Source organism: Sesamum indicum, linkage group LG1 (assembly GCF_000512975.1).
Source record: "Sesamum indicum cultivar Zhongzhi No. 13 linkage group LG1, S_indicum_v1.0, whole genome shotgun sequence".
Taxonomy (NCBI): domain Eukaryota; kingdom Viridiplantae; phylum Streptophyta; class Magnoliopsida; order Lamiales; family Pedaliaceae; genus Sesamum; species Sesamum indicum.
The window spans coordinates 10963107-10978033 of record NC_026145.1 but is presented as its reverse complement, the minus strand read 5'-3'; the positions used below and the strand labels follow the sequence as shown (position 1 = coordinate 10978033).

General features: G+C 37.1%; 2 protein-coding genes across 2 annotated transcripts in view; both read left to right on the top strand.

The window, feature by feature from the left end:
• On the top strand, positions 2407-3816 carry LOC105162583. The gene is made up of 3 exons (XM_011080650.2): positions 2407-2664; positions 3268-3319; positions 3423-3816. The coding sequence occupies exons 1-3, from the start codon at positions 2498-2500 to the stop codon at positions 3579-3581; spliced, it is 378 nt and encodes a 125-aa protein (XP_011078952.1). The 5' UTR covers positions 2407-2497; the 3' UTR covers positions 3582-3816.
• Positions 5636-14927, top strand: part of LOC105162574 (cell cycle checkpoint protein RAD17) — a 12226-nt gene continuing 2934 nt past the window's right edge. Inside the window, exons 1-8 of the mRNA XM_011080637.2 lie at positions 5636-6074; positions 7993-8050; positions 8566-8645; positions 8732-8779; positions 11041-11097; positions 11249-11351; positions 12464-12771; positions 12853-13207. Coding sequence (XP_011078939.1) covers positions 5868-6074; positions 7993-8050; positions 8566-8645; positions 8732-8779; positions 11041-11097; positions 11249-11351; positions 12464-12771; positions 12853-13207 — 1216 coding nt within the window. The 5' untranslated portion in view covers positions 5636-5867. The remainder of the gene's footprint in view (positions 6075-7992; positions 8051-8565; positions 8646-8731; positions 8780-11040; positions 11098-11248; positions 11352-12463; positions 12772-12852; positions 13208-14927) is intronic.

The following is a 14927-nucleotide window of genomic DNA, read 5'->3' as shown; positions in this document are numbered from 1 at the left end:
TCCTCTTTCTTTTTCGGCTCTTTTTCCTCTTCTCGACCCTTCCTTTTGCCGCTGGGGGAAGGATCCAAAGCATTAGACTCCTCAATCCGGATGTATTTCTGGGAGCGCACGAGTAAATCTTCCATAGCGCTAGGGGGCTTGCCTGCTATAGACTCTTTGAATCTTCCCGGTTGTAGATTCTGTTGGACAATACTAGCTAACAACTCTTGGTTAACATGAGGAACCTCATGCACTGCATCTACGAACCTTTGCATGAAATCTCTCAGAGTCTCGCCTTCCCTCTGACGGATATTAAATAGATATGCCGCCGTTTTTGGGACCTTTTTGTTCATGGAGAAGTGGTGTAAGAAACGTTGAACCAATTGCTCAAGGCTAGAAATAGTTCCAGCGGGCAGTTGGTTGAACCAGGCTAATGCGCGTTTTGACAGCGTAGTGCGGAAGACCTTGCAGTAAGCGGCGTCACTTAGATCGTACCAATCAATCTTGGCGTAAAATTTGTCTAAGTGTTCTTGTGGGTCTCCCGTTCCATCATACTCCGACAGATTCGACACCTTGAGACCAGCTGGGAGCGCCTCTGCCCGAATGTTGGAGGCAAATGGGCTCCGTCTTGGAGGTGCCACACCCAACGGCAAGTGGGAATCCTCGGCTCCCCAAGTTGGTGGGGAGGCGAAAGATTCTCGATTATGGAGATTCCGATCTTGAGTTTGTGCAACTTTGGGTCTGGAAATCCGACTATTTACTTCCTCTCGCCTCTGCTCCTCCTCCTCGGGAGCTGAGGATAGTTCTCGACTTCTACGAGGGGAAGGAGGGGGCGGGTTCACTGGTTGTTGCACCACAAATTGGGCCACGGCTTGAGCCGCAGCTCGTGTAGACGCGTCTCGTATCAAGGCTAGCAAGGCCTCCTGTGTCAGCTGGATCATCGGTTCTTGGGGTGGAGCCTCCGAGGGGAGCACTCCGGTTGGGGGCACGGCCGAAGATTTTTGATGTGACGAGGGGAGTCCCCCATTGAGGGGTGTTTGCTGGTGTGTTAGGGGGGTTACCTCTTGAGGAACTGGCTGTTCGCCAGGGGGGTTCTGTTCCATTCCGCTCGCTTGGGCTTCTCGTATTGCGTCTAGATCGTGTACGTCACGGGCTCGGGACCTGGTGTGCATGCTCAACGTCGAGGTGAAATTTTTTCCCACAGACGGCGCCAATGATGTGGTCGAGGTTTTTTTGCTAGGGAATAAGTCGGGATTTTACCACGACGGAATTTTACACCAGGTGAAATATAATTTCCGCAAAATGTGCTCTTCTCAAGAATGAGGGGTCTTGTCAATGAATAGTAACCTTGGATTAAAAAATTAGTATTTTGGTATTTATAGGGGTGTTGGAAATTATATGGTGTGATAGGTTTTATGTACTTATGGTGTGCCTCCTATATATCCAATTACTCTTTTGCCCTTATAATTTTATATATTTTTTACTAATGTATATCAACATACAATTTGTATTATACTTGTTGAAGGTAATTGTATTCTACCTTAAAATATTATATCAAGATTTTAAGGTTGCAGAGTTCGGTTGTAGCAGAAATACTTTAGATTTGCTCTTGTTGTGGACTTGATATGTTGTGTGTAAACTTTGTATAAATTATACCAATTAGTCATTTGGTTTCTTCGCAATCCTTTGTCAAGTTTATTCGTATAAGGGTCTGTACTAAATTATGGTAATCTTTTCGAGAAGGAAGTAAGGCGACCGGAGGGAGGAAAGGAAATGGCATTAGCATTACTACTACCAAAGCCAGGAGCCGAAAATTGATAGATGCGCTTACTGCTTCGAAATGACATAAAAAATAGTAATAGAATGGATTCGCAATAGCTTTTGACAGCAGAAGATTCCCCGCTACCGTCGAATCATCTGATCGGCAATGTCGGGCTAACTCTATATTTTGATTATAGGTGAAATCATAGTACATATTCTTAAACTTAAATTTTCGTATCAATTTCGTTTGAATATGGTACATAGTATTAATTTACTGTGATTTTAAGTTGTAGTAATTTATATTGTAAAGAATAATTTTTTTTTTTTTTGCAATAAACTAGTGATTTTATGATGCCTTCATTCCTGGACCCAAAAAAACATAAAAGTTGATAGAAAAATTCAAGTCATAAAAAAATATAATTTATACAAATCTCGTGGACCAAATGAAATGTAGGTAAGGTGGGAAATAGAGAGAAATGAGGAGAAGTTACTGATCAGGTCAAGACCAAACCTCTGACTAATCTCAACCATTCAAATGTTTATTGCCCCTCATCAGAGCAGCATCTGTAGCTTATTGTCTTGATCTTACCAGCAGGGCAATTTTTAGTTCCCTAATTACCAGCTCAATCAAATTATGTATTTATATATATATTATAGATATGCAAATAAAGAAGAAGAAAAACCGGGCGGAATTGGTAGAATTAGTACTTAGATTTGATAATATAACAGTTGATTTTTGTTCCCCATTTCAAAATTAATGCATCATTTGGGTGTAAAAAGGGAGGTTCTTGGTACAAATTCAGACACAAAGAATGTGGGTTTGAAGGGCAAGGATATCGGGCCAGTTTGTCCAAAGCCACGTCGCCTTGGATCTACCTTACCTGCACAATTCCTCAATCATCCCTGCTTATGCAGAGAGCACCAGTAAGCTACCTACCTATCTATCTCTATCTTTTTTTAATTTTATACCAATCACATAATAAAGTATTGTACTTATTGTATAATTGATTCAGGTTTAATCAAACTTGATTTGGATTAGTATCCATGACATAATCTCTCATTAGTTCGAAAATTTAGTTCTAATAATCCAAATCTTGTTTATCTTCAACCTTTTCTACTTTATTTGAGCTTTTTACATGTGAAAGTTGCTTGGTAGAAGTTTGATCACCATTCGGACTTGAATATCTTACATAATAATAATAATAAAGGATAAATCACTAACACCTTTTGAGATTATGCTCAAATACACGAACACTTCCGGTCCTTTGCAAAATTATAAGTGCGCCCCTGAAAGGAGTGTTTGTGTAAAGTTTCGAATTGAATAGAGGGTGTACTTGTAATGACAACGACAATATCAAGAAATGAATTTGTGATATTACAAAGTACATGAAATATTTGTGTAATTAAATCTAAATATGGGTGTCAATGTACTTGGGCAGGGTACGTATTTCTAGGCATGACTATCGGGCATATGCAAAGAGTGCTAACGCTTAATAATTGGTTTATGTTTAAACTGAAATTTTGTAGTGATGCAGATTCCGATGGAAGGAGCGGAATTCTGGACATAATTGCTGAGAAGGTAGTATTTTTATATATAATTCTTAAAATTAATTTCGTACAAACAATCATATATACGTGTGTATATATATTTATGTATTAAAAATGGATGTATACATATGCAGAGGATGGATGGAAGAGATGAGATAGGGAGATGCAACAGGTGCTGGTGGTCAGGATCTCCACCTGGAAGAACAAACAATCCCTTAGTTCATGATGTTCACTTCCTCCAAATTCATGGTGGTCACATGCCGGATCTCTTCCCCCCATTTACCTCTATATAGACAATTCAACTTTATTACTTTGTTGTATGTAACTTCGATACACATATACATATATAGTGTGAAACTCATTTATACTTTCGTGATATAATATTCAAAACACACACTATGTAGATAGATAAATTGGAAAGAAACCAGTTCAAATTTATACTGCCTCTATGTGTGTATGTCCCACCATCTTCTACAATCTTATAACCATCACAAAAACAAATCAAATAAGAATTTCGCATTGTTTTCATTGAGAGGATCAAATCTTGTTTTCTTCTTAGTGTAATTTGTTCCCTTTTAGCAAATAAAATGTACGATATATTAATCATTTTAGATTTTAGGGTCGATCATTTTTTATTATTAATTTATAAGTTTAAATGATATGACAATTCGAAATATGAGATTTACTTAGTAGAAGATATGGTAGTTTTTTAGCAACGTTATATATCACCCATAGTTCTCACTTTATTTTTTAATCTCCTTAAATTTAAAATATTGTTCTGTTAATCAAATTTGATGAGAGGAAAAATAGTTTGGTTTGAATGGTCTAATTTTGGATCTTTAGGCCTTAATTTGAAAGTTTTAAGAATGAGAATTTGCAAAAAAACAGCTGCAAATACTCTAATACTTAAGTTATTATTTAAACAACTAAAATTGTAAGGAGATAAAATAAATACATAAAGCAGAATATAATTTTTGTATGTGCGAATTTAATTGAAAAGTCATCCATTTAGCTAAGAGAGCCCATTATCTAGAGGCAATCTCTCAAGTTGGAAAATAGGCAGAATCCCTCCAAATTGGGGGGGGTTGGAGGATATCCTCCCATCGTTTTACTCCCGATCCTCGAGCAAGAGTTTACCTCCCAAATAAGGCCACTTTAAGTTTATTTTTCTCGATTGACACGTGCTATGTCTTAAACGACAATCACTTACCTTGTTCCAACAAATTGTTAATTGACTTTGATAAAAAAAGCTACTTTTTAATTTGTCGCCTGAATTATCTAAGGGCACCGTTTGGTTCCTCATTTTGGCTGCTTCCATCTTTGTTGAGGGTTCTTAGTGTGCCTTTTCTTTGTGGGCTTGTGCGGTTTTCTCCTTGTCTTACAGGCTATTTAAACCTCTCTTAAACTGGTCCAATTTTATGAATACCATTCAATCTCCTTCCCCAAGTAGGTGGGGTCTCCTCTACATTATTAGAGAGTATATGTCTTCATCCTGCAAGGGGAGTCCGCATTTGAGAGGGAGCCCTTCTCACTGCATCACTCGGAAAGTGTCGAGCACTTGGAAATAGTTCAAAGCTCAATAGATTAGAGTGTATGTGTATGTGTGGAGAATTTCAAGAGAGTGAGAAAGTAGATAGAATTTGAGAGCCAAAGTGAATAATTCCCTCATACCTTTCCTTGGTATATTGTCGAGCACGTCAAGGAGTTGTAGACCCCTTCATGCTCAACCAACAACCCCTTAGTTGGACGAGTTATGACTCTTCCAACTCATTGTAGATTACTTGGGGCGCCAATAATAATTAATTAATTAATCATCTTATAAAAAAAAATCCACCACCACAATTCGGCTTCATGATGAGGCGAACAAATCATCGGCTCTCTCTCTTGTTGCGTGAAGACAACCAGAGTTCTTTTACGCAACGTCAACGTGAAGGTAACTTGATCTTCTTTAGTGTGAAAGGAGCCACCCACAAAAATTGATCACGATAAAGGCAACGTCATCGCCAACTACGATACCACCACTCACAATAATCTCGAAGTCACAACTCCAATCATCCTATCCAAACTTAAATTCAAGATCAAAACTAAATAATTTTAGTTCAATGGGAATACTTACTATTATATTGGATGTTAAAATATACATTACGTAATTCTATAATTTTAGAACAATTAAAATTATATAATACACTTAAAACAAACTCTTAATATGACATATAATATCCATGAAAACGGGCGTTATGGCTCTAGTACCACTATAGGCAAATATTAATAAACATGTGCATATTAGGCAAATTAAATATAATCTCAACCAAAGTTGTGACTGTAATTATACTTTAATCGCAATACAAGTAGAACTAGTGCCATAATAAGCAGCTTCTCAGCTACGCTATGCATTGCAAGGTTGCCTATGTTTCCCGCGCTCTTTTGGGCCCCGCCACATATCCCTTCCAATATTGCTCGACACCATTTCGAAGGGTTTAAAGAGAAGCCCTAATTATTTGTAAAGTTTTGATTTGATAAGGAGCAATTATTATTCGTTTCTCGTCATCTAAGAGAGTAGTTCCAGAAATTGGCGTTGGATGGGGAAGGGGAAGAGAAATTCCGTCGTTGTGATTTCATCGTCAGATGACGACGAAGACAAAGATAATGGTTTCTTACTGAAAACCGGTTTCAGATTTTCAAAATCAGCACCTACTAGGAAAAACCCTAAAAGGGCTAAGAGGCTTTCGCTCGCCAATTCCTGCTCATGGCCGTTGCAACCCTCGGGTTCGAGCGGTTTTGATGAGGTACATTGCAAATATATGCAACAGTTTTATTTACATGTACGTTTTTTCTGTTTCGCAGCATTTGCTCCCATCCAAATAAATTTCTGTCTTAATGATTGCGTTGTGTTCTACATGCTCTGTCTTTCATTTGGGATTAGGTGCAGGGTTCTCTCTGTGAAACTCCGTGTTCTTTAGGAGGAGGGCTGATGGGAACTTATAATTAAGCCTGAATTAATGGAATGAGTGGTAGCATTGAATTTGCTAACTCAATGAGTCAAGCTAATACTTGCAGTAGGTCCGAATTCATGAATGGAGGAAATGGGATGCAAGATGGTATTGTACTTGGACGACAACAAAGTAACATAAGTATAAAGCTGGAGCCCTACAGATCATCTCTATGAAGGAATTTGAATCTTCAGGACTCTATAAAGTTCTCAAGATTTCGCTTAGTTGCTGAAGGTTTAACATAAAAGATCGCATTGTCAATTACGTTACTTCCACTTATGTATTCCAGATGTTGGGATGTGTGCTTATATATCTTATGCTCTTTGGCTTAGGATGTCACAGATTGTTTTAGTTGGAAATGATAAAGAAGCTAGACTTAAAACAATAAACCATGGAAATGCCTGACGCTCTACCAAAGAAAGATGATGAAGAGCTGATAAGAACTATGATCAAGTACTTTCAAGAGATCTCCTTCAAGCCACACTTGCTCTGGCTATTGAAATCACGAGCATCAACATGTAGGTTTTGGGTCCAAAGGATTGTTTTAGATCCTTTGCTAGTGTTCTTGCTCTAAATTGGTTATTCAGTAAGGGACTAGATCTGCCATTTCATGGAGTCTTTCTTCTGATTAAAGATCAATGGTGTGTGCATTCTCACCTGGTAGTTCATGGAATAGATGGATTCAATCAACAATAGATCTTTGTTCAGGAATTGCGTCGTATTGTGAGTAAAGTCAATTGACCTGAAAGAAGTAAAGTCTTCTAGATGCAGCTTGTTGGATGGCTAGACAGATATTTATCATAGAAGTTACTTGATTACAGAACCATGAGTACTGATGGTCCATGTAGGAAGTCCTCTCTCATTTCCTTCAATAATTTGCAACCTTTCTTTGACAACTAAAAACATTTACTTAGCAAAGTAATGTTTGAATCTGAAAAACCATATGACATCAAGCAGTCTATCCAATGATCCTCATCCAACAACTATTTTTACCTAAGAATTAAGATATATCTGCATAACCTTCTTTATCCAGACACGAAGTCTGCAAATCTAAAAGGTCCCTTCATTTTTTTATTTCCTGTTTTACTTATTCATTTTTTTTGAAAGGTAAAATGAAATAATTGACAATTCCCATGAATCAAACTTTATCTTATGTAAAAAATGATAGAAGTATTACGATCCGCCTCCGGGAAGCATAAACAATTTGCTGATTCCAGTGTACAACCAGTTCATAGTAGCATCTAGCATAGTTGTAATGGATGCATGCTTGTCTCCCTCTTACTGTGGTTAGAACTGACTTCTCTTAATTTAAATTCAAACTGAGAATTTGACTGTCAAATGACCGAGAAATAGGTCATTATCATCGCAAGTGGCTATAATGCCTTGCATATGTCAAAAGTTTCTCTGAGGAAGCGAAGCTTCAAAGTTTCCGACAGATCCATTGGCATGGATGGATGAAAGAAACATTGTTTACTCCTACCAATAAAATAATCCAGAGGGAAAAAGTAATGGGTTTGAGTATTCACTTCATATCTCGGGTACGCAAAGCCTGTCATGGCTTGTCTATTTAGGCTTTAAACAATGTGAACAAGGAAATCATATAATTAGTAAGAACTTCTAAACATAGTAAGGCATGACAGTTCAGTAAATTACTTTTTCCATGATTTCATATTGAAATTATACGTCATAATTCTCTTGGTATTGCCGGTTGCAGGTCAAACAGTTTTGTGAGGAATTTGATCAAGGGTTCACTCAGTTCAAGGTAACATCTGGTATGCTATTTTAAAAGATCGTTTAATGAGATTGTAGTTTTTCCGACTTGTATAACGAGATTGCTTTTCCTATTTTATTATGTCTCTGCAGGATTAAACCTTCAAGGTTATAATTCTTCATTGTTATTATTTTCCATTTATCCATAAACCTCTTGGTCACAAGACCCTTCTGTTTCAAAAATTGGTCTTCATATCCTTTGGTGTCAGTTGTGTGTTTTATGAACTAATTATTCTGCAATATTGTACATAGCTTGCCATACAATAACATTGAAATTTTGATCAGGTTGCATTTGTTACAAAATTTAATATTGAAATGTACCAATTTATAACCAAAAAAAAAAAAAAAAGAAAATGAAATATACAAATTTGCCTTGTAGATAATTTCCAATTCCATGTTATGCCATTTTGTTATAGTCCTTCAGCCAAATAGGTTCGCTATCTTCATGCATTTTATGGATGCATTACTTGTTTTATTCATTTCTCATATTGGACCAAATGTAATTGTCATTATATAGGTTCTAGAGGTAACAAGGATTTGTGGGTTGAGAAGTATAAGCCTAGTTGCTTGGAGGAGCTAGCTGTTCATAAAAAGAAGGTATTACCTCTGACAGATTATATATATATTTTTAAGTATTTGATATTCAACTTATATAATGCGTATTTTCTCATCTTGGTTTGTAGGTTGAAGAAGTTAAAACATGGTTTGAGGAGAGGCTCAGAAATTGTGCGGTATCTCTTCTCCTATCGCTCGTTTCTTCCTGATTTTTTTCTATTAAAAGCATTCTAGTTTTATAATCCCTTCTCGTACTCTTATTTGATGAAGCTATTGTTCTATCAACTTTAGATAATTTCCCCTTTTACTTTTGTCCCTTTGCTTTATTGGGTGTGATAACTGCACAATCAGCTCCCATGTGCTGTATGCTTTTGAGCCACATCATTTACTGTTGGACTTGGACAATGGATTAGAGACGAGGATGCGTCATAGAACACGATTGGACTGGATTGCAATTGTAATGACCAATTGACCTTATTAACATTATTATCTTCCACCACCATCATCATCATCATCAATTCTTTTGCCCTTAGTATGCAAGAGTTAGTGGTGGAGGGTGGGCATGCCCAGAAGTAGCACCTCTCCTGCTTGTGGCTGTTGAAGAAACCGGTGCCAGTGAAAGGAGGAGGAATATATAGTAGTGATTAGGATTTTTTAGTAAGACTTTTGAGGAAATCGTTTCCGAAGTTGGATATGTTCGGTTTTGTTTCTGGAAAAGCAAAAAAGCAACTAAAAATGGAACAGGCACAACAAGCACAATGCCTCAAAGCAAATGAGTTCTTAGGTTGGGTGTAATAATTCTACTGAGTAGGTATTACTTGATATATTCTAAAATAATTTGTAAAAACCTTTTTACACTATCAAGAAATATAAAGGCACACTCCATATATTGTTTACCATTATCACTTTATTACACTTTAATGTTAGCAGTATCTGAGTAGTGATCGTCTTATGGAAGCACTGCAACAAGAGCATACCTCATATTGGCATGCATCAAATAGACCCATGTTATTGTACTAAAAAAATATTATAAATGCGACAGACTAAGTGACTGACTATGTCCAGATGGGGAAACCATAGGACTAGGGCCACACATTTGAATGAATAATCGTAAAAGGAATATAACTCTTATTAACAGAAACCATAAAACTAGGACTGCACATTTTAATGAACATTGTAAAGGAAATTGAACTTTTCATATTAATAGAAGGATAAAAGGTTCTACTATGCTTGGCAGATTCACAAGCATCATAAACAAAATGCTCCTATCACACTGTAGGAACATTTAATGACATGGCTTATCTAAAACAAAGAAGGATGTCTGTCCTGCAGCACAGGGTTAATTGTTCATGGGCAGACTTGGAATCACCCAACAAACCAAGACGACACAAGCGATCTTTAACTCTACTGTAACTAAACGTTATCACAGTGCTCAACTCCAAAGAACATATTAAGGATCGAATGAGAGAAAATATTGTGAGGAATACTGGAAATACAAAAGTAAAAGGCAAATGAAATGAGAAAATCTACAATTTATTGCAAGCTTTTCCAGCTATAGGAGATGAAGACCGGTCATTGGATGATCTTTAACTTAAGCTACGCAAGGAAAAAAGCAACGAATATTTAGTGATGAAATCATATTAGCCGATGCTTCAAAATCTATAATCGGTTTTTCTTTAACAGAAGGAAGGATGGTAAAAGCTGAATGTGATATACCTGAATGCGAATGATGACAAGTGGGAATTGTAGTACCATTCATAATGGATGAAGAATCAAGTCTAGCAATAAGGTGTTTGAGAGTTTTCGATTCTTCATTGCGAAATGAGGCAATCTACCTGTGGTTGTATTATCACATGATACTTTGGTATCCATAGTTTCTAACACATAGGCTTGTGAGCTAGATGCACATGTTCTTTTACCTCGTGCTGCTTGTTGGCTCCCTATGGAGTTTCCAATGAACATGTCCATTGCTTGTGTTAGTTCCCCTTTTGTACTTCCATGTGACGATTTTGCCTGCCGACTCTCTTCTTGTTGTGCATAGCTATAGTTTGTACCTAAGGAAGGGAATAGATCTTTGTTCAGATCATGAGAATCTGATCATATTCAGTATTTAATCATGGCAATAGCCATAAACTTGCTTCCTTTCATTCAGCTTCTGGATTAGATTGCATCATGTGGATAGAGCCACGTTGAAAATTTACGAAGTGCACTGTTTAGGGCTAAATCCATGTTGAAAACACACCTTAATGGACAATAAGAAAGAACTAACAAAATGATAATAGTGGGAATTAAATTAGTAATTCTTAAGCTTAGGGCTTAAGAAATGTTGATCTTTTAACACTGGTGTCCAGGTTTCTTTATTAGTATTTCTGTCATTTATGACTGTTAACAACATATTATTTTCCTGATTTCGTCATTTGTTTTGGATTACATGCAGGATGATGCACAAAATAATGTGATCCTCATCTCTGGGCAAGCTGGAGTTGGAAAATCTGTATGCACTATTGCTCCTTTGGATAATTTGTTGTTTGTCTGCTTTGTTAAATGTAGAATGATATGTTTTGGTTTGTAGCAGTCCCTTGTTCCCAGTGCCTTACTGTTTCTGTCTTGGGTGAATTTATTCATCGGATGACATTATTATGCAGGCAACCCTCTATGCAATTGCATGTCATCTTGGAGCAGAAGTGCATGAATGGAATACCCCAACTCCCATGATATGGCAAGAACACCTGCATAATTCCAATTCAGGTACTTATGGTATAGAATGTACAAGTGAGGTTTTTTCTGGTGATGCATTGTTTATGCATCTCTAACCATCAAGAACAAGGACAAAAATATACAGCAAAATGATGAAACTATGGTGTTATTTCACCCAATGCTACCAAGTCTCCTCAATTTTAGACTTTTAAAATCAACTGATAGTGGATCTAAAGTAACTATTAGTTAAAATGCATTATCATATATTTAATAGGAAAGATGATACATTGAATTGGGATGAAAGCTTATGTCATGTAAATTCTAGACTTAAGCACCATTCAAGCTTCTTAATTTAGAGGGGAACTTGAAGAAAAGTAGAGACATAGTATCCTTCGCTTGTTTGCCTCTTGGACTTGGACCCACATAAATTTAGAGCTGAATTTGGCAAAGAAATATAAGATTGGGTATTTACTCCCTTATTGCCGGTTCCTTATCCAAGGAAAGATATAGTCATCCCATTTGAATGATAGACTATCTCGACTCGATCCTTCACTACACGTCTCTTTGCTTTCTATCTCTTTCAGACAGAATAGATGTAGGTAGTCTTTCCTTAGATTGATAACCTTTTCCCTCATAGTTTTCTTTCCATAGAGAAGAAATTCCTTTCCTTTCTCCACTTTATTGTCTCTGCTCTACCCAATCACGAGCCGTACCATTATTTGATTAATTGGAAGGTTGACATACTCTAGTAATCATTCGGCAATGCTGTTTGATTGATGGGAAACAAGAAGCAAAGGTGCTGTAAGGTTCTAGTTTGCCGCCTTGGTTTACTTAGCAGTTTGTAGGCATCAGTATGAAAACTGATTTGTGCCTAAAGCTTTTGAATGTGGTAGCAAGTTGGCTAATCATGGAGTAGGTCCCAAGAAGGAAGCTACAAGTACAATATTTAACTGGTAGGCTGGCAGATACATCTCTTCTCACATTTTTATGTTCGCATTAAGTACTATAGTTTTTCTCAATCATCACATCTATATAAAGCATTTTTTGTTTCAAGTAGGACTTTTTGCTCAGTATTGTTAGTCTGATAATATTTGTTCTATTTTTCATTTAGTTATTCTCTAACTTATCCTTGTACTTATGCAACATTCCGGATTGTGAACTAGGGATGAGGTATATGTCAAAGTTGGATGAATTTGAAAGTTTTGTTGAAAGGGTTAGGAAATATGGACTAGTTTCCTCATCTTTTACCAAGGTATCTCCATCAATTATACTCTTGATTGATGATCTTCCGGTGGTGAATGGGAAGGTCTCTTATGGAAGACTTCAGAGGTGCTTGCATCTTCTTTTGCAATCAATTCGTCTTCCAACAGCCATATTAATCAATGACTATAGCACATATGAATCTGTAGACCAGCACAGTCGATACTGGGAAGAACTCCAGCAATCTCTACAAAGTGCTGGGGCTTATAAGGTTGCCTTTCTTACCTAGCCTACCTGAAAGATAATACTTTTATGTGGTGATGTTTTTCAAAAGTTTATGTGAATCTTTCAGGTGACATTTAATCCAATCACTGTCAACTCCATCAAAAGAGTACTTTCAAAAATATGCAGGGTGGAAAGAGTTGAAGTTTGTGATGGGCAGATTGATGATATAGCGAAAGCCAGTGGAGGAGATATAAGACATGCAATTACAGCTCTACAGTACTTGTCTCTGAAAGCCCTTCCTATCTGTTCTTTATCTTCTCCGATGAGGCTTCCGGCTTATCCACAAGAAAATGGAAATTGTAGTGGTCATTTGGATGAAGGCTTTTCTCTGCCATTTGGAAAAGATGCGACTTTATCGCTATTTCATGCATTAGGCAAATTTTTGCACAACAAAAGAGACGCTCGAAGTCTAGTTACATCAGGTATATCTACAAAATTGTGTTCTTCATATACAAGTGAATTTGGCCTTGGAAACTATTGCAGTCTTTATGCAATATGAGCTTTGGTGCCTCATGGATGCTATCTTAGACTGAAATCTGAAGCTGCTAAAATATTTTTCTCTATTCATTGATGACCGTGAGTCCGCTGAAACTAAATATAGGACAGGGAGAAGTATTACAAGTGATAACCACGTGGAAAACAAGGGTTCTGTTTTTGAGATAATCAATACCAAGTTTAAGGTGATGGAAACACATTTTTCCATGGACTAAGCGAGATGTTAGGTACAGTCTACAATTTTACAACTTCAAGTCAATTGACTTGGAATGTAGGAAATTTTTTTGCTGCTCCTAAAGTCGATAATTTAGCCACAGTTGATGTCAGTTGCTCTTGTACAGGATATGTCATTTTGGTTCAGTTACATGTTTTACTGAATGTTAGTAATTGGTAAAAAACTTCACCTTGCTGTGCGCCTAGTTCCATTTCAATTTTTTATGAGTTGCAATCTTGCTCTCTTCATTTTTTGCTTTCTTGAGAAACTTGGTGATGTTGACATTTACTGTTGAATAGCACACATTGGCATCAGGAACCACGTTTAATGAATTCTTGTTTATTTTCTGGTTCCCTAGGTTTGGTTTATTGTTATCAGTTGAGATGCATTTCGCAGCTTCGCTGCAAGTCTTGTGATATTACAAATGCCACCGCATAGTTTCTTCTGCGCTGTGAAGCAGAATTTGGCGTTTAATCTTGAATTTGAACACATGAGCTATTGAGAGACCCAACCCATTTTCAATCCAAAATACTGCACAATATAGGAAAAATGATTGCTATTGAGAGAATGAACCCATGTTCTTCCTATCCATTTTTACCCTACTCGTTTGGACCCAACCCAAACTGTGCCAGCTAGCCCGACCTGGCCAGATGTATGTGTGGGCTGGGTCCAGCCAGCAAATATGTGGTGTTACCATGTGGGTCAAATGCTTCAAATCTTGGTCCTACTACCTCGGTTCAGTTGGCTGCACAGGTGACAATTTTGGCCCAGACTAGTAAAAGCCTTTCCCATTTTTTCATTTAAAAGAAAGGGCTTTTAGAAATGCCAAAAGTATACCTATGGGCCAAGCACAATTTGGGTTTTGGCAAGATACTCTTTGTTTAAGCAGTGATAAGGCTCATCTAGTCTAGGCCATGTTGATCCTTGATTCTCCTAAGTGGCCCAAGCTCAGGCTAAGCAGCACAAAACAATACAGGACCCATCACACAGTGTGAACACATATCTAAGCCGGGCTGGACCAGTAGTTGAGACAGCTAAATTGACGCATTATATTATCATTATGCATGATGATATGGTTGCGGCATGTTTTTCGCTTTGAGGTAATATGTTTCCAAGAGATGAGTAGCTTGCCCATGATATGTACTTCCTGCTGCTTTTGTTAAACATTTAATCTTTTTTTGTATCTTGCACTGGAAGTTAGTGGACTGTGTAGTAAAATTTCAAGCAGCAGAAGTTGGTACATGCATCATCCTGATTAAGGTTTATAAAAATTGTTAATAAATCATTAACCCTGTGTTAATAAATAATATCTACATTTTTAGATATCAATTACCAATTTCAGTAGTTATTGGAGGGAAAATTACGAGAAGGAAGGGCACATGTTGTTCGGATAACAGCTTAGTACTTGTGATTAGCTTTTTGAAGACAGAAAT

Coding starts and splice junctions, on each gene's coding strand:
- LOC105162583 (XM_011080650.2), top strand. CDS start 2,498: ATGCATCATTTGGGTGTAAAAAGGGAGGTTCTTGGTACAAATTCAGAC. Junction 2,665..3,267: donor TGCTTATGCAGAGAGCACCA/GTAAGCTACCTA, acceptor GAAATTTTGTAG/TGATGCAGATTCCGATGGAA. Junction 3,320..3,422: donor TGGACATAATTGCTGAGAAG/GTAGTATTTTTA, acceptor ATACATATGCAG/AGGATGGATGGAAGAGATGA.